At 31.6% G+C, this 25637-nt stretch overlaps 1 protein-coding gene across 4 annotated transcripts in view; it reads right to left on the bottom strand.

Annotated features, from left to right (window-relative positions):
- Positions 1 to 25637, bottom strand: part of LOC101892561 (Ndr family) — an 89045-nt gene that overhangs the window by 11713 nt on the left and 51695 nt on the right. For all 4 annotated transcript variants that reach the window (XM_059121011.1, XM_059121010.1, XM_005183077.4 and 1 more), the window contains 2 exons: positions 4912 to 4962; positions 3635 to 3698 (listed from right to left, as the gene is read on the bottom strand). In XM_059121011.1, the coding sequence (XP_058976994.1) occupies positions 3635 to 3698; positions 4912 to 4962 (115 nt within the window). The remainder of the gene's footprint in view (positions 1 to 3634; positions 3699 to 4911; positions 4963 to 25637) is intronic.

The raw sequence follows: 25637 nt of genomic DNA on the forward strand, positions 1-25637 counted from the left end.
TATAAAATTGAAACTTTAATACTCTAAAAATTTTTCAAAAAAGTACAAAAGAAACTCAATATTGTTTGGAATGTGATATAAAGTGCAAAACCCCTCTTAAGAGTGCAAACAGTGATATGTAAAAGTTTTGATTAAACTGTTATACAGGAACATTTTTTTCAAAAATGTTAAAAAAATAATTTTTTTTCACTTTTTTAGAAAATGTAAAAAAATTTAGGCCACCCAGAAGAGCAATGTGTGACAGTAATATCTAAAACTGTTGTATTTTGCAACATTTGTTACATTGTGTTAGAAAAATTAAAAATCCCTGAAAAGTGATTTATAACAATATTAATAAAAACTGTTATACTTTGAAAAACATATGAAAGTGGTAAAACAAAAATTCACCAGAAAAAAAAACTGAAAATTAGATTACAACAGCATAAATTAAAACTGTTATACACGGAAAATTGCTTAAAAGTGCACAAAAGGAGCCCATTATTGCCTTAAATGGGTTCTAAAATGTACAAACATACTGAAAGACGTAAAAAGCGGTGTATAACAGTTTCGATCAAAAATGCTATACATGAAAAAAATTCCTAAAAATGTTTTAAAAATTTAATTTGTTCTTTATTATGTGTGAAAAATAAGAAAACATCTGAAAAGTGATGTATAACAGTATTAACTAAAACCGTTATACTTTGAAAAACATATGAAAGTGGTGCAGTATGGGTGCATACGAGGTATAAAACAAAAATTCACCAGAAAAAAACTGAAAACTAGATTATAACAGCATAAATTAAAACTGTTATACACGGAAAATTGCTTAAAAAGTGCACAAAATTAGCCCATTATTGCCCTAAATGGGTCATAAAGTGTACAAACATACTGAAAGACGTAAAAAGTTATGTATAACAGTTTCGATAAAAACTGTTATACATGAAAAATATCCCAAAACATGTTTTAAAAATGTAATTTGTTCTTTATTATGTGTGAAAAAATAAGAAAACAACTTGAAAGTGATTTATAACAGTAATAGTCAAAACTGTTATACACGATTATATCTGAAACAATATATAAAACAATTCGCCAAAAAATGAAAAAAAGTGGTATTCAGTGTGTTAAAAAGGCAAAAACATTAGAAAATACCCTATAACCCCAGTAATCAAAACTGTTATACATGAAAAACGCAGAGAAATAATAAAAAAATTATCTATTATTGTTTTAAATGTGTTACAAAATGCAAAAAACTTCAAATAATGCTGTATAACAGTTATCGTCAAAACTGTTATACACGATTATATGTGAAACAATATATAAAAAATTGCCAAAAAATGAATAAAGATGGTCTATTATCATTTTCAGTGTGTTAAAAAGGCAAGAAACATTGAAAATGCTATATAACACCTGTAATTAAAACTGTTATACATGAAAAAAACTCACAAAAAATAATAAAAATTTGGTCTATTTTTGTTTTAAATGTGTTACAAAAGGCAAATAACATGAAATAATGCTGTATAGCAGTTATGGTCAAAACTGTTATACAAGATTATATGTGAAACAATTCGTAAAAAATTAATAAAGGTGTTCTATTATCGATTGAAATGTGTTAAAAAGTCAAAAAATTGAAAAATACCGTATAACAACCCAGTAATCAAAACTGTTATACATGAAAAAACTCACAAAAATAATAAAAATGTTGTATATTATTGTTTTAAATGTACTACAAAAGCCAAAAAACTTCAAATAATGCTGTATAACAGTTATAGTTAAAACTGTTATACACAATTATATCTGAAACACTATATAAAACAATTCGCCAAAAATGAAAAAGCGGTCTCTTATCATTTTCAGTGTGTTATAAAGGCAAAAAACTGTTATACATGAAAATAATCACGAAAAAAAAAAATAAAAATTGGTCTATTATTGTTTTTAATGCGTTACAAAAGGCAAATAACATGAAATAATGCTGTATAACAGTTATAATCAAAACTGTTATACACAATTATATCTGTAAAAACATATAAAGCTATTCGCCAAAAACGAATAAAGGTGGTATATTATCGCTTAAAATGTGTTAAAAAAGGCAAAAATCATTGAAAAATACCGTATAATCCCAGCAATCAAAACTGTTATACTTGAAAAAAAAACTCATAAAAATAATAAAAATTTGGTCTATTATTGCTTTAATTTGTTTACAAAAGGCAAAGAACATCAAATAATGCTGTATAACAGTTATAGTCAAAACTGTTATACACAATAATATCAGAAACACTATACAAAACAATTCGCCAAAAATAAAAAAGCGGTCTATTATCATTTTCAGTGTGTAAAAATACTGAAAAATACTGTATAACTCCATTAATTAAAACTGTTATACATGAACAAAATTACAAAAATAATAAAAAATGTGGTCTATTATTATTTTAATTGGTTTACAAAAGGCAAAAACATCAAAATATGCTGTATAACAGTTATAGACAAAACTGTTATACACGATTATATGTGAAACAATATATAAAATAATTCGCAAAAATGAATAAAGGTGGTCTATTATTCCTCGAAATGTGTTAAAGAGGCAAAGAACATAAAAAATCGTAAAACCCCAGTAACCGAAACTGTTATACATGAAAATACTCACAAAAATAATAAAAATTTTATCTATTATTGTTTTAAATGTGTTAAAAAAACGATTATATCTGAAACAATATATAAAAAAATCGCCAAAAAATTAATAGAGGTTGCCAATTATAGTTTTCAATGTGTAAAAAAGGCAAAAACATTGAAAAATACCGTATAACCCCAGTTATTAAAACTGTTATACATGAAAAAACCCATAAAAATAATAAAAATTTGGTCTAGTATTGCATTAAATGTGTTACAAAATGCAAAGAACTTCAAATTATGCTGTATAACAGTTATAGTCAAAACTGTTATACACTATTATATGTGAAACAATATATAAAAAATCGACAAAAAAGAATAATGGTGGATTATTATTGCTTGAAATGTGTTAAAAAAAAGCAAAAATCATTAAAATATACCGTATAATCCCAGTAATCAAAACTGTTATACGTGAAACTACTCACAAAAATAATAAAAATTTGATCTATAATTGTATTAAATGTGTTACAAAAGGCAAATAACATGAAATAATGCTGTATAACAGTTATGGTCAAAACTGTTATACACACATTTTTTCGTAAAAATGTATGAAAATTATAGTAATAATTCATTATTTTCCAAAATTGATAATTTAATTGCAACTCTTAACTGTTATAATGCAATATAAAGTGATTCCCTTCTAGAAAATGGAAAAGTAATGATGGACAAATTAATTTATAAAAAAACAATGCCATTTGCATCGTTTGCCCTCCCCCTTTAAAGTGCATAATTCCAACACCAATATAAGCGTTAATGTGCATAATATTGTTTGTAACTAACTAATTAATTAACGGTTAACAACCTTTTGCAGGTTGAATTCATTTGTAACCTCTTGTCAAATGACTGCACAATTTAGTCGAGCGTCACGTAAACCTAATGAATAAGGGTTGTGTTTATTTTTAGATATTCATTTGTGTGGTTGTGTGTATGTGTGAGTGGCGTAGAATACAAACAAAGGTATAAATATTAGCTAGGAAAGTGTTATACTCACGATTGCATCCTAAATCATGGACCGTAATAAAGACAGCACGTTTTTCCTGTTGTGTTAAATCACCCTGTTCGGATAGAAAAAAAAGAAAAAAAAATATGAAGATGGAAAATATGACAATTAACAAAATGTATAGAAGAAGAAGACCGAGAATTAATTGGCATTATTTAATTATTAATGAGCTGGAAATTGAGGGTGGAACTTTTAAGAATTAAGGTCAGATTGAAGAAATTTATGAAAACAATTTATATGAATTATTACAAATAATATAATTGCAGGATAAATTTGTCATATTCGTTTTAATGTTTTTTGATTTAATTTCATATTTCTTTAATCTGACCTTCTGTTTGTTTTGAACTTTGTTTTTGCTTTGAAGAGGCAAATTCTCTGGAATTTAGTTGTTTTCCCGCAGTAATATCCTTTTATTTGTTTTCTTTTTATTCTAAATTCCCAAGTGTATAAACATTTTCATATATATATACATATATTTATTTTATTTAATTTTATACAGAGAGTAACTAAAGTGGGTATGCACTTTAAAAATTTCTTAAAATTTGAAAATTAATTTTAAAAAATTAAAAAAATAAATTAGAAATGTTTAGAATGCACGAGAGAAGAAATTTTTATTGGAGTATCAACCCACTTTTACCGCTCTCTGTATAAAAATAAACCCGATTGATAAAAAAAAAACAAAATTTTTCTTCTCCATACATATCTGTACAGTACATATAAACATTTTCATATTATTGCCTCTTCAAATAGACATATATTTATTTTATTTCATTTTTACAGAGAGCAACAAAAGTGGGTATGCACATTAAAAATTTCTTTATTTTCAAAAATTAAAAAAAAAATAAATAAATAAATTAGAAAAGTTTAGAATGCACGAAAAAAGAAATTTTTATTGTATTACCAACCTACTTTTATCACTCTCTGTACAAACATAAATTCCATTTATAAACAAAAAGAAAAAAAACTAATATTTTTCTCCTCCATACATACCCGTACAGCACATATAAACATTTTCATATTATTGCCTCTTCAAATAGACATATATTTATTTTATTTAAATTTTACAGAGAGCAGCCAAAGTGGGTATGCACTTTAAATTTTTTTTTTAAATTTGGAAATTAATTAAAAAAAATAAATTAGAAATGTTTAGAATGCACGAAAGTAGAAATTTTTATTGAAGTACCAACCCACTTTTACGCTCTCTGTATAAAAATAAACCCCATTTATAAAAAAAAAAAAACACAAATATTTCTCTCCTCCATACATACCTGTACAGTAACGGTAAGTTCACCACTTTTATCCGTATTAACAATATATTTCTAGAATAGAATAAAAGAAGAGTAAAAAAAATAAATAAATTTACATTCCAGGGCATTTTCGAACAATACATGGGACTACAGGGCTACAAAGACAAATACATCCACAAACACGCTCTAGCACAAGACTGATGAGCATCATAGCTTATTGTGCAACAAGAATGTGTAGGATAGGGTTATGGGGGCAATATGTGTTTGGTATTTGAAATTATAGCATGAAATAAAAAAAAACATAAAAAATTACGCATAAATAAAATATGAGGCTATGAAATGACCAAGATGTATTTCGAGAGAGAGTGTAAGGATATATCAGGCAGAACAATGGCCTTTTAATAGCTGGCAAATGATTTTCAATTTAATTCGAATGCTTTAGAATGTGAAATAAAAATTATTATAAAGGCAGGAAATGTCAATGAAAAAATGTAAAAGGAATATATTTTTATTTCATTTATTCATAGAGCAAGAATCCGGGGTCAAATATCTCATATAAAACCACAAGAACAGACACTGGATTCTTGTTCCATGAAAATATGAAATTAAAAATATTTTATTTACAAAATTTTACAAGTTTTCATTTCAAATTTTTATAGAACAAGAATTGAGCCCCAAAAATAGAAAAATGAGAAATAACGAAGTTTATCCATGAAACCTCAAAATATACTTTTACCGAATTCGATTTTCGAAAATGGACAATATCAGCCCACTATATCAAGTACCTCCCCCACAAAGGGTGAAAAATTTGAATAATAACAATTCTTATAAAATGTGAAATAAGAATCCAATTGTCTTCAAATTTGGTGCATCCCAGAATTTTTAGGAATACATGAATTGGTATGAAGAACAGATAGAATGGAACACTCCTTCTGGTACCCCACCTACAACGAGTTAAAATTTTGAGTAATTATAACTCTTTAAAAATTGTGAAATCATAGTCCGATTCCTTTCAAATTTCACTAATTTCAAGAATTTTACCAACACAAGATCTGGTGTGAAGATGGGATATTTCGGTCCACTCCTTCTGGTACCTCCCGCACAAAGGACCAAAATTTTGAATAACGATGAAGCTCATAAAACGCGAAATGAGCTTTCGATTACTTTCAAACTCGGCATATCCCAATATATCATCCCACAAAAGATCTGGTGTGAAGATGACAAAAATTGGCCTGCCCCTTGTGGTAGCTCCTCCAGAAAGGGTCAAAATTTGTAATAATTATAACTCTTCAAAAATTGTAACATAATTGTCCGATTCTTTTCAAATTTCACTAATCTCAATATTTTTACCAACACAAGATCTGGTGTGAAGATGGGATATTTCGGTCGACTCCTTCTGGTACTTCCCCCACAAAGGGTCAAAATTTTGAATAATTCTAATTCTTCTCTCATAAAATGCGAAATAAGCATCCCATTGCCTTTATAATTCGCACAAACCAATATTTTTATTAACATAAGATCTGGTGTAAAGATGGGATATTTCGGTCCACTCCATCTGGTACCTCCCCCACAAAGGGTCAAAATTTTGAATAGCCATGAAGCTCGTAAAATACGAAGTGAGCTTTCGATTCATATCAAACACGGCATATCCCAATATATCATCCCACAAAAGATCTGGTGTGAAGACGACAAAAATTGGCCTGTCCCTTGTGGTAGCTCCCCCACAATGGGTCAACATTTTGAATAGCCATGAAGCTCATCAAACGCGAAGTGATCATCCGATTTCTTTCAAACTCGGTACATCCTAATATTTCATCCCACACAAGACCTGGTGTGAAGATGATAGATATCGGAATTCTCCCTCTGACACCTCCCCCACATCGGGTCAGAATTTTGAATGATCGTGGAGCTCATAAAACGCAAAATAAACATCCGATTCTCTCAAAATTTCACACAAACAAATATTTTTTCCAATACAAGTTATAGTGCGAAGGTGATAGATATCGACCCACCCCTAGTGGTACCTCCCTCAAAAAGGGGTCAAATTTTTGAATGATCGTGAAGCTCATAAAACGCCAAATGAACATCCGACTATTTCCAAATTCGGCACATCCCATCATTTCATCCCACACAAGACCTGGTGTGAAGATGATATATATCGGAATTCTTCTTCTGACACTTCCCCCACGACGGGTCAGAATTTTGAATGACCGTGGAGCTCATAAAACACGAAGTGATCATCCGATTTCTTTCAAACTCGGCACATCCCAAAATTTCATCCCATACAAGACCTGGTGTGAAAATGATAGATAACGGCCTACTCCTTCTGATACCTCCCCCATATAGGGTTTAAAATTTTGAATAACAAAAACGCTCATAAAATGCGAAATAAGCATTGGATTCTCTTCGAATTTCGCACATCGCAATATTTCTTCCCACACAAGACCTGGTGTGAAGATGATAGATATCGGCCTACTCCTTCTGGTACCTCCCCCACATAGGGTTTAAAATTTTGAATAACAAAAACGCTCATAAAATGCGAAATAAGCATCCGATTCTCTTCAAATTTCGCACATCGCAATATTTCTTCCCACACAAGACCTGGTGTAAAGATGATAGATATCGGCCTATACCTTGTGGTGCCTCCTCCACAAATAGTCAAAATTTTAAATAATTATAACGCACATAAAATGCGAAATAAGTACTATTTAGTGCTTTTCGTATAATAATAGTACGTATTTCTAAAACCACCTCCATATACCGATTCCAGTTACAAGCAGAGAACTCAATATCAAATTATGGGATTCTAGATCTATTCCTTCACCCAATGCCAAATTTAGTATCATTTAGTACGTTTCGTATGAATATAGAATGCATTTCCAAACTACCATCAAATCCCAAAACCTTTTCTATCACAAACCTACCACAAAAGGATACCCCGTTCACAGTAAGGTTTACTGTCCAAATTAGTACAGTTCGGATACATTTCCAAAACCACCTTTATATATCAAATTATTTACCAACCTTGATTTTTATACGAATATTCAAGTTTTTAGCTCTATCGGTTTTTTGGAAATTGTTTTTATTAATACTTCTTTGAATATCAACGTTTCAAAAAGGAACTGAAATTCCCCTACGAGTTGTACTTACGGGTGTATACGTTGTGAAATAAAAACCAATATCACTTATACGCAACATGCTACTAGATTCGATGCTTGCCTCAAATCCTGCATTATAGCAGAGGAATGAATATTGACATTATTCTCTTATTTTATTTTTATTTATTTTTTTTTTCAAAACTTGCAAAAATCTGCTAGTTTTTAATTTTTTCGATATCAAAAAATAAAAACTATACCTTATTTCACGTCCTGGAACAGTACTATTATGTTTATTATTTATTTTCTAATTTATGTATATTTTAACATGAAATAGGGTCAAGGTTTTACTTTAATTATTAATTTGTTTACATTGCGGAATTTATTAAAAAAACGCTCTTCCAGTACCAATCTTAATTTTGTCCATAGTATTCGATTTAGATATGAAACGGAAAACATACCCCATTTTATCTATTGATCCGTTTTAAATATTCTTAGTCAAAGCAACACCCACACACACACAAACAAAGAAGAAGAAGGCAAGCCCTTTCTTTAAGCCAGCCAGTACATGCCCTCAGTAATAAAAGTAACCAAGTAAGCAGATATTATCCGATACAAAAACACACAGGTAAGGACGTCATCTCGGTAATCATGCACAACATCAACAACCTTACCACAGAATAAGCTACGCACACACATATGTGTGTGTATGTACACACACACTCTCACACACTGTATGCACTTTCATTGGCAATTTTCAAATGAATGAACGACGAAATGAATGCAACATTATTGGCATTTCAATTGATTATTTTTTGCCACACAAAGAAAGAGAGAGAGTGAGGGAGAGAGCGGCAGGGGCGAGAGCTGAGCTGATTGAAACCGACGCAACAACCATAAACAAAACGAGTAATGAACATTTTGTGTTACCTTAACAGAAATTTATTGTTAAATTATTGAAAAACAATTTCCTAATGAAAAATCTATCATCATTGCCATCGTCGTCGACGTTGACGTCGTCCTCGTCATCGTCATCAATATGAGAACTTGTAGCATAACACATTTTGCAAGGAGAGTGAGAGAGAGAGAGAAGTGCAACAACAGCAGCAATTTTTCATTGAAATTAATAAATGGGTGAATTGCAGTCATGGCAATTTATCTTCGTAAGAGGAAGCTAATAAAAGTAAGAAAAGCTGATTAGGGGCAACAACGGCCACATAACACCCTACATGAGAATCAAAATGGAATTAAGAAAAACAAAAGTTGGTTATCGAACAAGTTCTCTATTGAAAACTTTTCTTTTCTAACAGTAGACATGTTTTATACACATGTCTACTGTAAGAAAAGACATTTGCTCAGTTCTAGGACCTACAAAAAATGTAAAAATACTGCTATTATAACGGAAGTTTACTTTCTGGTATTTAAAAGAAATGGCAACACTTGTAGATTTTACAGGCAATGGAACATATCGAATATATCGATCATATTTAACTCAATAAACCTTGTTATCTAATACGATTTCCATTAAATAATATTATTTTTGTAGTTTTTCCCAATAAACGTAGTTATCGAACATACATATTTTGTAGATAAAACGCTGTTATCGAACTGATATTTTGAAGAAAATGCTATTATCAAAGAAGTTTTTTGTAATAAACTGTGTTATCGAACAAGTTTTCTTTAGTAAACTGTCTTATCGATTACGATTTCCATCGAAATCGAAATTATCGAACTAGTTTTATAAAGATTTTTAAGATTTTACTGAAAAGTAAGTTATCGAACATAGGAACCAGTTTTATCGAAAAAGTTATCATCGATAAAAGTTTCATGTACGACTTCCTTTTAAAAAAATTATTTGCGAAAATGTTTTCCTAAAATTGTAGCTATCGAAAATATTTCCTTTTTAAAACGTTGTTATCGAAAAAGATTTCTAAAGAAAATGCTGCTCTCAAACAAATTCTTTATTTGAAACTGCTTTATCGATGAAGTTTTTTTCAGTAAACTGTTATCGATTACGATTTCCATTAAAATCAGTATTTTCGAACTAGTTTTGTAATGAGAATTGTGTTGTCAGAATATTTTTGTGTAGATAAATGAGTTATTGAATGTATCAAAATAGTAAATTGCAACAAATCATATTATCGATAAAATATTCTAAGAAAATCTTTGTTATCAAAGAAGTTTTTTAGAAAAAAAAAACTGATTTATCGATCCAAATTTCTATAAAGCGACGTCTTTAAAAAAGTTTTCTAAACATAACTGTGTTTTTAGGTAAATAACTGTGTTATCGAATAAGTGTCCTACAAAAACAGTTTTATCGAACACATTTTCAACGAAAAACTGTGTTATCGAACGAGTTTTTGAAAGACAACTGTTTTATCGATCATATGTACTATGGAAAACGGCATTATCGAACTAAATTTCTATTGAAAATTGTATAATCAAGTGAAACCTTATTCCATAACACAGTACTGTATAGAGAAATTGTGTTATCGAATGGCTTTTCTTCAAAAACTGTTGTTATCGAAAAAGTATATTTTTTGCAGGAAACCGTATCATTAATCAAATTATCAACAAAAAACTCTGTTATCGAAAAGTTCTTGTAAGAAAAGTGTGTTATCGAACAAGTTGTCAATAGGAACATATATTATCGAACACATTTTCTATAAAATCGGTGTTATCGTACAAACTTGCTATAGAAAATGGTATTTTGGAAAAAGATTTCCTTAGACAACTGTGCTATCGGATCATTATTCTATAGATAACTTTCTATTCAAAAACATTTCTCGAGAGAACTGCATTATTAAACAAGTTTCTTTTATGCAAAACTGTGTTATCGAACAGGATTTCTGTAGAAAATGTTGTTATCAAAAAGGACTTTTGCACAAAACTGTGTTATCGAGTATGTTTTTTTTTTGGAAAACATTGTTATCGATCAAGCTTGATACGTACAAAATTGTTATCGATCGAGTTTTCTAGGCACAACTTTGTTATCGATCCATTTTTTTAAAACTATGTTTCAATAGAATGTTACATCATTTAACACTTTTTCTATGGAAAACGGTGTTATCGAACCAACTTTCTTTTGATAATTGTTTTATCGAATGCATATTTATCAAAAAACGTGCAATCGAAACAGTTTTCTGTAGAAAACTGTCTTATCAAAAAAGTATTCCCTAGTGAAAAGTGTTATCGAACATGCTTTTCACGGAAAATTGCGTTATTGAATACGTTTTCCATAGGAAATTTTGTTATCAAAAATATTTCTGCCGAAAACTGTGTTATCAAAGAGATTTTCTTTGAAAATCATTGTTATCGAACATATTGTCTTTAGAAGACATTGTTATCGATCAAGTTCTCTACATAAATCTGTGTTATCGAAAGTATTTTTAGAAACCGTAACAAACTTTCTATACAAAAACGTTGTTATCGAAAAAATTTTCTCATTTTTATCGATATTTTTTTCTTGTAAAATGTTGTGTTATCGAATGCATTGTATGTAGGAAACAGTTACTTTCTTCCAGAAAATAAAAACAATCTACTGTTTTTACAAGTTTCGATATCATAAAGGCAACATCGGTTATCGTAGTAAAAACATTTACATTCTTGCAGTTCTGAAACAGACCAAGTGTTATTTCTGAATAAAAAAAAATTTTATGGAAAAAGTTTTCTATGACAAATACTGCTATTAGACAAGTTTTCTTCAGATAACATTGTTATCGAAAACATTTTCTATAGAGAACATTGTTATTGAATAAGTTTCGGGTTGTAATCTGTAAAAAAACGTTTTTTGAATTCAAATTTTTAATAGATGTATGTTATCGAAATAGTTATCGACATATTTTTAAACAGAAGACTGTCTGATTGAAATAGTTTTCTATAGAGAACATTGTTATTGAACAATTTTTGTTTTGTTATCTGCAAAAACGTTTTTTGGAATCAAATTTTAAATAGAAAAATGTTATCGAAATAGTTATGGACATATTTTTACATAAAAAATGTTATCGAAATAGTTATCGACATATTTTTATCGACATATTTTTAAACAGAAAACTGTGTTCTTGAAATAGTTTTCTGCAGAAAACTATTTTCTTAAAATAGTTATACCTTCAAAACATTGTTATCGCCCACCCTTTGGGTGGAAATTTCCATTTCAAGCTCATACCGAACCCCTATGGCTCCAAAAGTATTCAGACCTTAAATGCACTAATTTGCATTTGTTGACATTTGCAATTGAAATACACAATTTCTTTTGAACTTTTCATCTGCCGTGCCATTCACTGTGTCACGACTCTACCTACGCCTGTCATAACTCGAAGCAAAACGAAAAAGAAATATATGTTAAGAGTGTGTTTATGTAATATGACCTCTTTTTGCCATGCATTCTTTGCTTACATCTGTCATCGGTTATTATGATCGGTTTCTGACTGTTGCTTTTTAACTGTATATAACTGTAAATCGTTCAAGTGGGTATTTAACAGAAAAATGAAAGAAAGAAAAAAAAAATGAAACAATTTTTTCTCTGTTGTTTTGAGTTGTTGTAGTTGCAGTTGTAATAGCAACTAGGTTGGCTTCAATAAGTGATAAGAAAGCGATATTAGGGTGGGAGGGGGAATTGACAATTTTTTTTTAGGAAATTCTGAGTTATATTATTTTATTGGAGATAAATAGTCTGTACCAAAACCTGTAAGAATCTACTAGTTTTGCAATTTTTTTTTCGATATCATAAAGGGAAAATCGGTTATCGTAGTAAAAAGTTTTAGAGTTCTGGAACAGATCAAAAATGTTTTATCAATTGGTAGTGTGAACCTTTGTTAACAATTCATGTGAACATATGTTAACAATTCCCAGTGAATGCTCTGTTCATATTCCTGCAAGAATGTACTAGTTTTGTATTTTTTTTTGATATTGTAGAGGCATAATCAGTTATCGCAGTTGAAAACTTTAACGTTTTTACAGTTCTGGAACAGACCAGAAATTCTATAGGCTTTTTAAAATCATAGGGATTGATTTCATTGGAGATAAAATGTTCAATCATTTGGTAGTGTGAACCTATGTTAACAATTCCTGTGAACCTATGTTATCAATTCCCAATGAATGTTATGTTCCAGTACTTGCAAGAATCTCATGGTTTTGCATTTTTTTCGATATCATAAAGGCAAAATCGATTATCGTAGTAAAAACTTTTACATTCTTGCAGTTCTGGAAGAGACTAGAAATTATACAGACTTTTTAAAATCATAGGGATTGATAACTCCCTGTTAAAAATTGTTAACATAGGTTCACACCATCAAACGATTTGTGTCCCAATTTCTTAAAACAACATTTTTTTCACTAAATTTCCCAAAACATATCGATAACATTTAATTGCATTCCAAGGTCCTTTATCAAAAAGGACATTTTTTATACACATCCTTCTCATGTTGCTTTTGTGTAAATATTGTGACTTGCCAGATATGTCCAACCAATTTTCCCCCATCTGTCATGTCTCGCCATCTCAATGTCAATGACGTTGCCATGAAGACGTGTGTGTTTTTTTCGCAAATATTTACCCACTATTCCCTAATGTCCGGAACACTCAATTACTTGACGTCTCATTTACTGTGACAAAAGCCAGCAGTATCATTTGTCAAAGGTTAATGGCTTTCGATATGCTTTGACGTAACGGATATAAGTACCGTTGTAAATGGCCGAGAGAGGAAGTGGATGGATGAGAATGCCATGAGAATGATATCTGTCAATGGATTTTCTCCATTGAATGGGAATTATCTTTTTTTCCTTTTTCTGTTTTATTTGTGGAAATTGTTTTTTTTTTTAATTCTTTTTTTTTTTGGTATCGGATATCGTTAGACACCAATGTCCATAACGATGATATTTTAATTAGTAATTGCGTTGGCTGTTTAATGTAGCGTAAACTGTGAACTCTGAATGTTTATGGCAAAACGATGACGAAGATGACTTAATGACAAGAAAACCCTAATGAATGGAGGGTGGAGGGTGTTTTGCTGCAAAACCCCACCAGACAACATCATTACATTTTACGCAAGTATATGCCCGAGACATTTAAATGAAACTTGAAACTGGAGCAAGCAATAATCCTAAAAAAGAATTCAGAATAGTCTTTTAAAAACACAATTTTTTTAAAGACAACATTTCCACGAAAATGGTGGCATAATTTTCGACAGGAAAATAAAATCGATAGTTTAATTTCTTAGTAAATGTGAACAATAACAGAGTTCTATTTCAGAAATCGTGATCTCCTTAAAAACCGGAATCGGCAAGGGAGCTTTATTTCAGCTCTATTCAGTTTTTTTAGAATAAGTCATCGATAACAGTGTTGTCTTAAGAAAAGGAGATCTTTTCGATAATAGACTTTTTCAGTGAAAACAGTTCCGATAAAAATATTTTGGGACAAACAATGTGATCTATAATTTGAGATCTAGAGAAAATAAAAAAATATGTTTAACAAGAAAAAAATCTGTAAGTTCGGCCGGGCCGAACTTTGAATACTCTACACCATCGGAAAGAATTTCGGCAATTTCAAAAAAAAAAATCCATTAAAAATTCGGTTAAAATCTTAAAAATGTCGAATTACGAACTTCAAATACCAAATTTGAAATAATTCCAGTGAATAATGTCGCTAAAATCATCAAAATACCGAATATCGAGAGGTGCCGTTATATGGGGGCTATGCGAAGACATGGACCTGCACAGACAATTTTCTGTCACAGGCTGTAGTATCCATTACGAATTTCAAATACCAAATTTGAAACAATTCCGGTGAATAATGTCGCTAAAATCATCAAAATACCGAATATCGAGAGGTACCGTTATATGGGGGCTATACGAAGAGGTGGACCTGCACAGACAATTTTCTGTCATAGGCTGTAGTATCAATTATGAACTTCAAATACCAAATTTGAAACAATTCCGGTGAAAAATGTCGCTAAAATCATCAAAATATCGAATATCGGGAGGTGCCATTACATGGGGGCTATACAAGAACCTGCATAGGCAATTTTCTGTCTCAGGCTGTACCATCCATTACGAACTTCAAATACTAAATTTGAAATAGTTCCGGTAAGTAATGTCGCTAAAATCATCAAAATACCGAATATCTGGAGGTTCCGTTAAATGGGGGCTATACGAAGACGTGAACCTGCACAGACAATTTTCTGTCACAGGCTGTAGTATCAATTATGGACTTCAAATACCAAATTTGAAACAATTCCGGTGAATAATGTCACTAAAATCATCAAAATACCGAATATAGAGAGGTGCCGTCATATGGGGGCTATACGAAGATGTGGACCTGCAGTGACCAATTTCTACCATAGGCTGTAGCATCCATTACAAACTTCAAATACGAAATTTGAAACAATTCCGGTGAATAATGTAGCTAAAATCATCAAAATGCCGAATATCGGGAGGTACCGTTATATGGGGGCTATACGAAGACATGGACCTGTACAGACAATTTTCTGTCTTAGGCTGTAGTATCCATTACGAACTTCAAATAACAAATTTAAAACAATTCTGGTGAATAATGTCGCTAAAATCATCAAAATGCCGAATATCGGGAGGTGCCGTTGTATGGGGGCTATACGAAGACGCGAACCTGCACAGACAATTTTCTGTCATAGGCTGTAGTATCCATTACGAACCTTAAATACTAAATTTGAAACAATTACGGTGAATAATGTCGCTAGAATCGTCAAAATACCGAATATCGGGAGGTGCTCTTATATGGAGGCTATACCAAAACGTGGACCTACATGGCCCATTTTCAATACCAAAAGTCCTGCAGACATAATATACATTTGAGTAAAATTTTATCAACCTACTTCATTTCGTTCGCAAGCTAGAGTGATTTGCACAGACGGATGGACATCTTTGTTTTGCTCTGTTCCGATAACACAATTTTTAAAAATAAATAAAAATATAAAAAATAAAATAAAAAAAATTATAACAAAGACTGTGTTCGATAACCATCTTTTATTAAGGATACTGGATCGATAACAGTGTTGTATATGTTTTTATATGACTGCTAACACATTTTTGTTTTTCGATAACAACGTTTTCTATAGAAAACGTGTTCGATAACACAGTTTTCCCAAAAAAAAAAACTTGTTCGATAACACAGTATTCTCAGGGCAACATTTTGATTAGGCCGTTTTCTACACAAAACTGCTCCAATTGCTCACTTTTCTAAGGAAATCTCTTTCGATAACACAATTTTCTATAGCAAGTTTGTTCGATAAAGCTGTTCCATATTAAAAAGTGTTCGATAACATAGCTTTCTAGTGTAGACTTGTTCGATAACACACTTTTAAATATAGAACATTCCGATAACATAGTTTTCTAAAGAACATTTTTCCGATAGCACAGATTTTCGCCTGAAACTTGTTTTTCATTGATAATTTGTTTGATGTCACAATTTCCAGCAAAAATTCTGTTTTTGATGACACTGGTTTCTGCGGAATCCCCATTCGATAACAAAGTTATTTTTTAGAAAATTGTGTTATCGAATATGCATCCATTTGATAATACAGTTTTCTATAGAAAGTTTGTTCGCCAACGCCGTTTCCATTGAAAACTTGTTCTCTACCATTGTTGCCACTGAAAACTTATCCGATAACACAGTTATTTATCAAAAAAAAAAAAAAAAAAAAACTGTTCCGATAACAAATTTTTCATCCGAAAAATTTTTGAAGAATACAGTTTTTAAAGAATAAATCGTTTATCGTAGTAGAAACGTTTACATTATTGCAGTTCTGGACCAATGACAATTGATAGTTCAAATAAATAACCTGTTCGATAACAATGTTTTATTTTAGAGAAATGTTTCGATAACACGATTTTGAATCATTTACCCATTCGATGACTTTGCCTTTTAAACAAAGCCGTTCGATAACTGGATTTTCTACGGGAAAAACTGTTCGATAAAATAGTTTTCTTACAGAAAACAAACTCCATATATTGTTCGATAACATATATATTTTTTTGTATAATCTATTAAATTTCCATTTCTAAATATTTTTTAATTTAAATCTTTAAAACGCTGTTTAAACATCTGACTACACATTCCGCTAGTTTTCCTAACCATGCAATATATATATATATATTCCCCACTATCATTTTCTGCATATGCATGAGGCTAGGAATATGTTGCAATATTGTCACGGCATCAGGATATCAACAACAACAACAACAGCAGCAGCAACACCACCAACAATCTGAACATATGATGGGAATAATATTAATGAACAAAATATGCCATATGCCCGGAATACAAAATGACTAAAAGATATGCCAAGTTATTCATAAAAGGATAACCAGAAGAGGAAAAGAGGGGGGAGAGTGGGAGAGAGAGAGCGCACGCAAGAATGAGAGCTGGCGAGATAAAGAGAATAAGTGGAGTAGAAATTCATGCAGTAGAGAAAAAATTGTATATTTTTTTTAATTTTTGAAATATTTTTTTTCACATGCTAAAGGAATGCATTTGTGTATTGGGGTGTGGTGGTGGTATATTAGAGTGGAAGGGGAAATAAAATGGGGGGTCATGAATTTTATTTTTGGCCAAATATTATTTAAATGAAATTCATTTGATTTTCTTCAGAAGTTTTGCTTTAAAATATATGAATGTGGAAATTGAGAGACCTCTCTCTCTCTCACTTTGGGGGTCATTGAAATTCCTTCTCTCTTTATATTTTATTCACTAGAAATTCCGTTAAATTTGTCATCGTGTAAGTGTTTGTTACATCTCCCGCCATTAAATGACCATCGCCATTTTCATCATCACTTTCAGACGTATGAAAAAAGCAATTTCCAGACAATTGATCCTTAATTGAGTCGTAACGAAAAGAACAAATTAATTGAAAATAACAAAAATGGAATATTGAATAATAAAACCATTACTGTCGGAAGCCATCGTTGGGAGACTAAGGAATAATTTTAAAGGAAAACTGGTTAAATAATGTCGGTCGGTTTTGGCGACAAATGTATACCCCCAGCCCTGAATTATGATTTTTCAAATTGTTGACGGAGGTTCCGAAGCAGTTGGCAAATATTGACCAATTCGTATCTGACCTAAGACTGATATAAATATTACAACGTGACAGATTTGGACTATACCGACTACTTTCTATACTTTATATGAGTTATGTGCAAATTTTTGGAAAATTGTGGAAATATGCGTGGGGTACCAAATATAGAAGGCGGATGTGTTCCATTTTCATACTTCATCTAATACAGATAAAAATATTGGTATTTACAAAATTTGAAGGAAATCGAATATTTATATCCGATTTTATGCGAAATCACAAATTTCGATAAATTACATATCGAAATCAGACTTCTGGTTAAGAGAAATATTTAGATATGGCAAGTTGTAAAGAATCGCCGACATGTTTCTCAAGTTATGACAGATATAAATATTGAAAACTGTGACCCTTTGACGGTGAGTTACCAGAAGGGGTTGGCAGATGTATATCATCTACACAACAGATCTTGTTTTGAGAACCGAATGCTTATTTCGGATTTTATGAACGTTTTGGCTATTTAAAACTTTGACCCTTTGTGGGGGAGGTACCAGAAGGAATGGTCCGATCTCTACCATATTTACAACAGATCTTGTGTTGATGGAAATATTGAGATGTGCCAAATCTGAATGGAATCGGATGTTAATTTCGCGTTCTATGAGCCTAAAGAATATTCAAAATTTGAACCCTTTGTGGCGGAGGTACCAGAAGGAGTGGACCGATATATTCCATCTTCACACCAGACCTTGAGCTAGTGGAAATAATGGGAGATGTGTAATATGAAGAGGATCGTATACTTATTTCATATTTTATGAACGTTTTGGTTATTCAAAACTTTGACCCTTTGTGGGGGAGGTACCCGAAGAAATGGTCCGATCTCTATCATCTTTACACTAGACCTTGGGCTAATAAAAATAGTGTTATGTGTGTAATTTGAAAAGAAACTGATGCTTATTTCGGATTTTATGATCGTTTTGATTATTCAAAATTTTAACCCGTTGTGGGAAGGTACCAAAGGAGTGGTCCGATCTCTACCATATTTAGAATAGATCTTATGCTTATGGAAATATTGAGATGTGCCAAATCTGAATGGAATCGGATTTCAATTTCGCGTTTTATGAGCTTCACGGATATTCGAAATTTTGACCCTTTGTGGGGGAGGTACTAGAAGGAGTGGACCGGTATATTCCATCTTGACACCAGGCCTTGGGCTAGTAAATATATTGCGATGTGTGTAATTTAAAGAGAACCGGATGCTTATTTCAGATTTTATGATCGTTTTGGTTATTCAAAACTTTAACCCTTTATGGGGCAGGTACGAGAAGGAATGGTCCGATCTCTACCAGCTTTATAACAGATCTTGTGATTATGGAAATATTGAGATTCGCCAAGTCTGAATGGAATCGGATATTAATTTCGCGTTTTATGAGCTTCACGAATATTCAAAATTTTAACCCTTTGTGGGGGAGGTACCAGAAGGAGTGGACCGATATATTCCATCTTCACACCAGACCTTGAGCTAGTGGAAATAATGGGAGATGTGTAATATGAAGAGGGTCGTATACTTATTTCAGATTTTATGAACGTTTTGGTTATTCAAAACTTTGACCCTTTGTGGGGGAGGTACCCGAAGAAATGGTCCGATCTCTATCATCTTTACACTAGACCTTGGGCTAATACAAACAGTGTTATGTGTGTAATTTGAAAAGAAACTGATGCTTATTTCAGATTTTATGAACGTTTTGGTTATTCAAAATTTTAACCCCTTGTGGGGGAGGTACCAGAAGGAATGGTCCGATCTTTACCATATTTATAACAGATCTTGTGTTAATGGAAATATTGAGATATGTCAAGTTTGAGTGGAATCGGATGTTAATTAAGTGTTTTATGAGCTTCATTAATATTCAAAATTTTGACCCTTTGTGGGGGAGGTACCAGAAGGAGTGGGCCGATACATTCCATCTTCACACCAGACCATGGACTAATAAAAATATTGTGATGTCTGTAATTTGAAGAGAACCGGATGCTTATTCCGGATTTTATGATGGTTTTGGTTATTCAAAACTTTGACCCTTTGAGGGGGAGGTACCAGAAGGAATGGTCCGATCTCTACCAACTTTATAACAGATCTTGTGTTGATAGAAATATTGAGATGTACCAAGTCTAAATGGAATCGGATGTTAATTTCGTGTATTATGAGCTTCATGGATATTCAAAATTTTGACCCTTTGCGGGGGAGGTACCAGAAGGAGTGGACCGATCTCTACCATCTTCACACCAGACCTTGTTTTAATAAAAATATTGTGATGTGTGTAATTTGAAGAGAACCGGATGCTTATTTCGCATTCTATGATCATTTTGGTTATTCAAAACTTTGACCCCTTGTGGGGAAGGTACCAGAAGCTGTGGTCCGATCTCTACCATGTTTTTAACAGCTCTTATGCTTATGGAAATATTGAGATGTGCCAAATCTGAATGGAATCGGATGTTAATTTCGCGTTTCATGAGCTTCATGGATACTCTGAATTTTGACCCTTTGTGGGGGAGGTACCAGAAGGAGTGAACCTATATATTCCATCTTCACACCGGACCTTGGGTTAATGAAAATATTGTGATGTGTATAATTTGAAGAGAACCGGATGCTTATTTCATATTTTACAATCGTTTTGGTTATTCAAAACTTCGACCCTTTGTGAGGGAGGTACCAGAAGGAATGGTCCGATCTCTATCAGCTTTATAACAGATCTTGTGTTGATAGAAATATTGAAATGTGCGAAGTCTGAATGGAATCGGATGGTAATTTCGGGTTTTATGACCTTCACGGATATTCAAAAATTTTGACCTTTTGTGGGGGAGGTACCACAAGGGGTGGACCGATATATTCCATCTTCACGCCAGAACTTGTGCTAATAAAAATATTGTAATGTGGGTAATTTGAAGAGAACCGGATGCTTATTTCAGTTTTTACAATCGTTTTGATTATTCAAAAATTTAACCCTTTTGTGGGGGAGGTACCAGAAGGAATGGTCCAATCTCTGCCACCTTTATAACATATCTTGTGTTGATGGAAATATTGAGATGTGCCAAGTCTGAATGGAATTGGATGTTAATTTCGTGTTTTATGAGCTTCATGGATATTCAAAATTTTGACCCTTTGTGGGGGAGGTACCAGAAGGAATGGTCCGATCGCTACAAATTTTAAAACGGATCTTGTGCTGGAAATGGAAATATTGAGATGTGGTAAGTCTGATTGGAATCAGATTTCAATTTCCTGTTTTACGAACTTCACGAATATTCAAAATTTTGACCCTTTGTGGGTGAGGTACCAGAAGGAGTGGACCGATATATTCCATCTTTACACCGGACCTTGGGTTAATGAAAATATTGCAATTTGTGTAATTTGAAGACAATCGAACACCTACATCACATTTTATAAGAGTTATAATTATTCCAAATTTTGACCCTTTGTGGGGCAGGTACTTGATGGAGTGGACCGATATTGTTCATTTTCGCACCTGACCTAGCACTGATGCAAATATTGGGATTCGCAAAGTTTGAACAAAATCGAATTATTCTTTCTCTTTCTGTGCAGAAAATTATTTTCTTTGAAATTTTTGACATTTTGTGGGGGAGGTACCAGAAGGAGTTGACCGATATATTCCATCTTCACACCAGACCTTGGGTTAGTAAAAATATTGTGATGTGTAAAATCTGAAGACAATCAGGCTCTTACACCACATTTTATAAGAGTTATAATTATTCCAAATTTTTACCCTTTGTGGGGCAGGTACCTGATGGAGTGTACCGATAATGTCCATTTTCGCACCTGACCTAGCACTAATGCAAATATTAGGATATACAAAGTTGGAGCAAAATCGAATTATCCTTTCTCTTTCTGCGCAAAAAATTATTTTCTTTGAAAATATTGACATTTTGTGGGGGAGGTACTAGAAGGAGTGGACCAAAATTGCCAATCTCCGAACTCAATCTAAGTTTGACAATAATATTACGATGTACCAAATTTGGATGAAATCGCATACTCCTTTCGAGAGTTATGGTGCCCACCAACCAGACAGACGGAAGGACGGACATCGCTAGATCGACTCCAAATGTCCTGAAACGGATGTGGTCCAAAGAGACTTAGGGTCTAAAACTTTTATTCCGATTAGGCACGATATATACCTTCTCTAGCCATATGGCTTAGGGTATAAAAATGGATTATAGAAACCATTACTCCAGAAGCCATCATTGGGAGACAAAGAAATAATTTTAAAAGGAAAATGAAAACTGGAGGAAATATTCTAAACATGAAGACCTTTTATAGATTTTCGGACAATAGAGGACCTTCCATGGGACTTACATGTATTTAAAAGTCTCCCTAATTGATTTCCATAGTTCAAAGTCCCTCCATAAATCTGCCAAGGTTTGAAGAACTGCCAAAAACAAATTCATTGGTGAAATAAAAAATTGCGAAAATAAGTTTCAAATAAATTTTCCCACAAATTTTCCAGACAAATTGAAAAATCTTTCAGAAAAATCACTCACAACTCAAAAAAAAAATAATATTCAACCTGTTGAATGATTTATTTTCCACTTTGCCGGACTGAAATTTGTTTACGTTTACAAATGTTAAATATTTGCAGTGGTTGTTGTTGTTTTTTTTTTTCTTCTCTCAACTTTTATTACCCATTTTTCCACGTTCAATCACATGCAAACAAATGAAAATCAAATGATTTTCAATAAAAACAAAAAATACAAAAAAAATAATAACACACACACAAGTACATACACCATGAAAAAAGCCTCCACGAGGAGTAGCCTTTTCTCAACAATAACAACAACAACAAAAAATAGAAATGAAAAATTAAAATGTTTCACAAATTGTTTTTCAATTTAAAAGCGTGCGCTACACACAGACGCACACACACACACAAACCCACCACTCGCGCACACACAAACCAATACAGTCATTTAGTCTATGGTCAGTGGGTTATTTGGTCAGCAGAACTTTGTCGTTTTTATGGTTTTGGTTTTCATGGAAAAGCGAATGGCAGTGTTTGTGCCACCGGTCAGTGGGGTTTTTGTGGAATTTGAATTTATTCAAGTATTTTTATTTTTATTCAGTGTTTTTTTTATTTGTATAGGATATTTGGGGTGGGGGAAAATGGTAACATTTTCATGGAAATGTTAAGTCCATAGCTATGTAGCTGATCACAGAATGGCACTTCAGTGTGCGTAGTTCTACTTGAACGGAACATAATTGAAGTGGTTTCGAAATAGTGAATTAAAAACAATGGAATAATATGATTCCCAAAGTTTTTCGCAAAAAAATTGTTAGATAACATGATTTTCTATGGAAAACTTGTTCGATAACTATGGTTTAAATAGGGAACTAGTTCGATTTCTAAGTATTTCATGAAAAATTATATCGATAATTATGTTTTAAGGAGGAAACTTGTTCGCTAACACTGGTTTCCTTAAAAAAATATTTTCGATAACAAAGTTCGCTTTAGAAAACATAGACGATTAAACATATTTCTATAAAAAACTGTTTCCTAAAGAAAAGTTTTTCGATAATATAGTTTCAAAAAATGTTCCACAACATAGTTTTCTATTTGAAATTTTTTCGATAACAAAGAAAATATGTTCGTTAACATATATTTTCATATATAATTTGTTAGATAACAGAGTTATTCTTAAATATCTGTATTCGATAACAATGTTTAATGCAGAAAACAGGATCTATATGACAGCTTCTATAAAAAAATATAATCGATAACACTGTCTCGTACAAAAACATTTTCCGTTACAAAGTTGAAAAAATAATAAAAAAACATTTTCCGGGTTTTATACAAAACATATATTCGATAGTATTGTTTTCGAAAAATTGCTTAACAATAATATTTTCTACAAAAACTTGTTCGATAACACGGCTTTTTATAGGAAACTGGTTCGATAAGAAGGATTTCTATAGAAAACCCTTTGGATAACAAAACTGTATATGAAAAACTCGATCGATAACAAGACTTTCTACAGAAAACTCGTTCGATAACAAACCTTTCCTTAAAAATCTCGTTCGATAATAGGAAGCTCCTTCGATAACAAAACTTTCTACGGAAAACCCCTTCGATAACAAGATTTTCTAAAAAAACTCTTTCGATAACAAAACTTTGTTTGGTAAACTCGTTCAATAAAAAGGATTTCTGTAGAAAACTCGTTCGATAGGAAGGAATTTTAAAGAAAAGCGCTTCGATAACAAGATTTTCTACAGGAAACTGGTTCGATAACAAAACTTTATTTAGAAAACTCGTTCGATAACCAGTCTTTCTACAGAAATCTCGTTCGATAACAAAACTTTCTATGGAAAACCCCTTCGATAACGAGATTTTCCAAAGAAAAATCGTTCGATAACAATATTTTCTATAGAAAACTTGTTCGATAACATTGTCTTTAGAAAATTTATTCGATAACAACATTTTCTATAGAAAATTTATTCGATAACAACATTTTCTATAGAAAATTTATTCGATAACAACATTTTCTATAGGAATTTTATTCGATAACAACATTTGCTATAGAAAATTTATTCGATAACAACAGTTGCTATAGAAAATTTATTCGATAACAACATTTTCTGTAGGAATTTTATTCGATAACAACATTTGCTATAGAAAATTTATTCGATAAAAATCGTACGATAACAAGGCTTTCTATAGAATACCCCTTCGATAACAAGACTTTTTACAGAAAATTCGTTCCATAACAAAACTTTTTTCTTTCGATAGCAATATTTTATATAATAAACTTTTTCGATAACATCGATTTCTTTCAAAAAAAAACTTGTTCGATAACAGTTATTTTTATAACAGAACTGCTCGAAAGCAAAGTTTTCTGAACAAAACTATTTCGATAACACAGTTTTCTCTAGAAAACTTTTTAGATAACAGTTTTTCTTTTCAGAAAAATTGATCGATAACACAATATTCCACAGAAATATTGTTCGATACAATGTTCCATGGATAACTTGTCCGAAAACAATATTTCTTATGCGAAACTGTCGATACATATTTTTCTATAAAAAAGGTTGTCCGAAAAACACCACTTTTATATAAAACTCGCCCGACGTTTTGTATCGAAAAAATGTCCAATAGCCCTGTTTTCGTTACTATAATGCAATTGTGTTTACAAAAATTTATCGATAAATTAATTGCAATAAAAAACTTATTTTATTTCCTAGTATACAATAGAAACCTGCTTCGATAACTCACTATTCTAGAGATAAATTGTTCCAAAATTCTGTTTTCGTTAGAAAAAAATATCCGATAACACTATTTTTATAGTAAAAATGTTCGATAACTCTGTTTTCTGCAGAAAGTTTGGCCAGTTCTCTCAGGAAAAATTGTTTTGATTGAGCATTATGGGAAGACTGTTCGATAACACACTTTAGTAAACAAAACTATTTGTAAAATGTAGGTGTCCATACAAAACTCATTCGATATCACTGTTTTCATGAAAAAAAATTGTTCGATAACATGTTTTCCTTAAGAAATATGCTTTGAGAACACCGTATTCTGTATGAAAGAATATTTCTGAATGACTCAAAATATTGATA

This window comes from Musca domestica, unplaced genomic scaffold, assembly GCF_030504385.1.
Source record: "Musca domestica strain aabys unplaced genomic scaffold, Musca_domestica.polishedcontigs.V.1.1 180, whole genome shotgun sequence".
NCBI lineage: Eukaryota > Metazoa > Arthropoda > Insecta > Diptera > Muscidae > Musca > Musca domestica.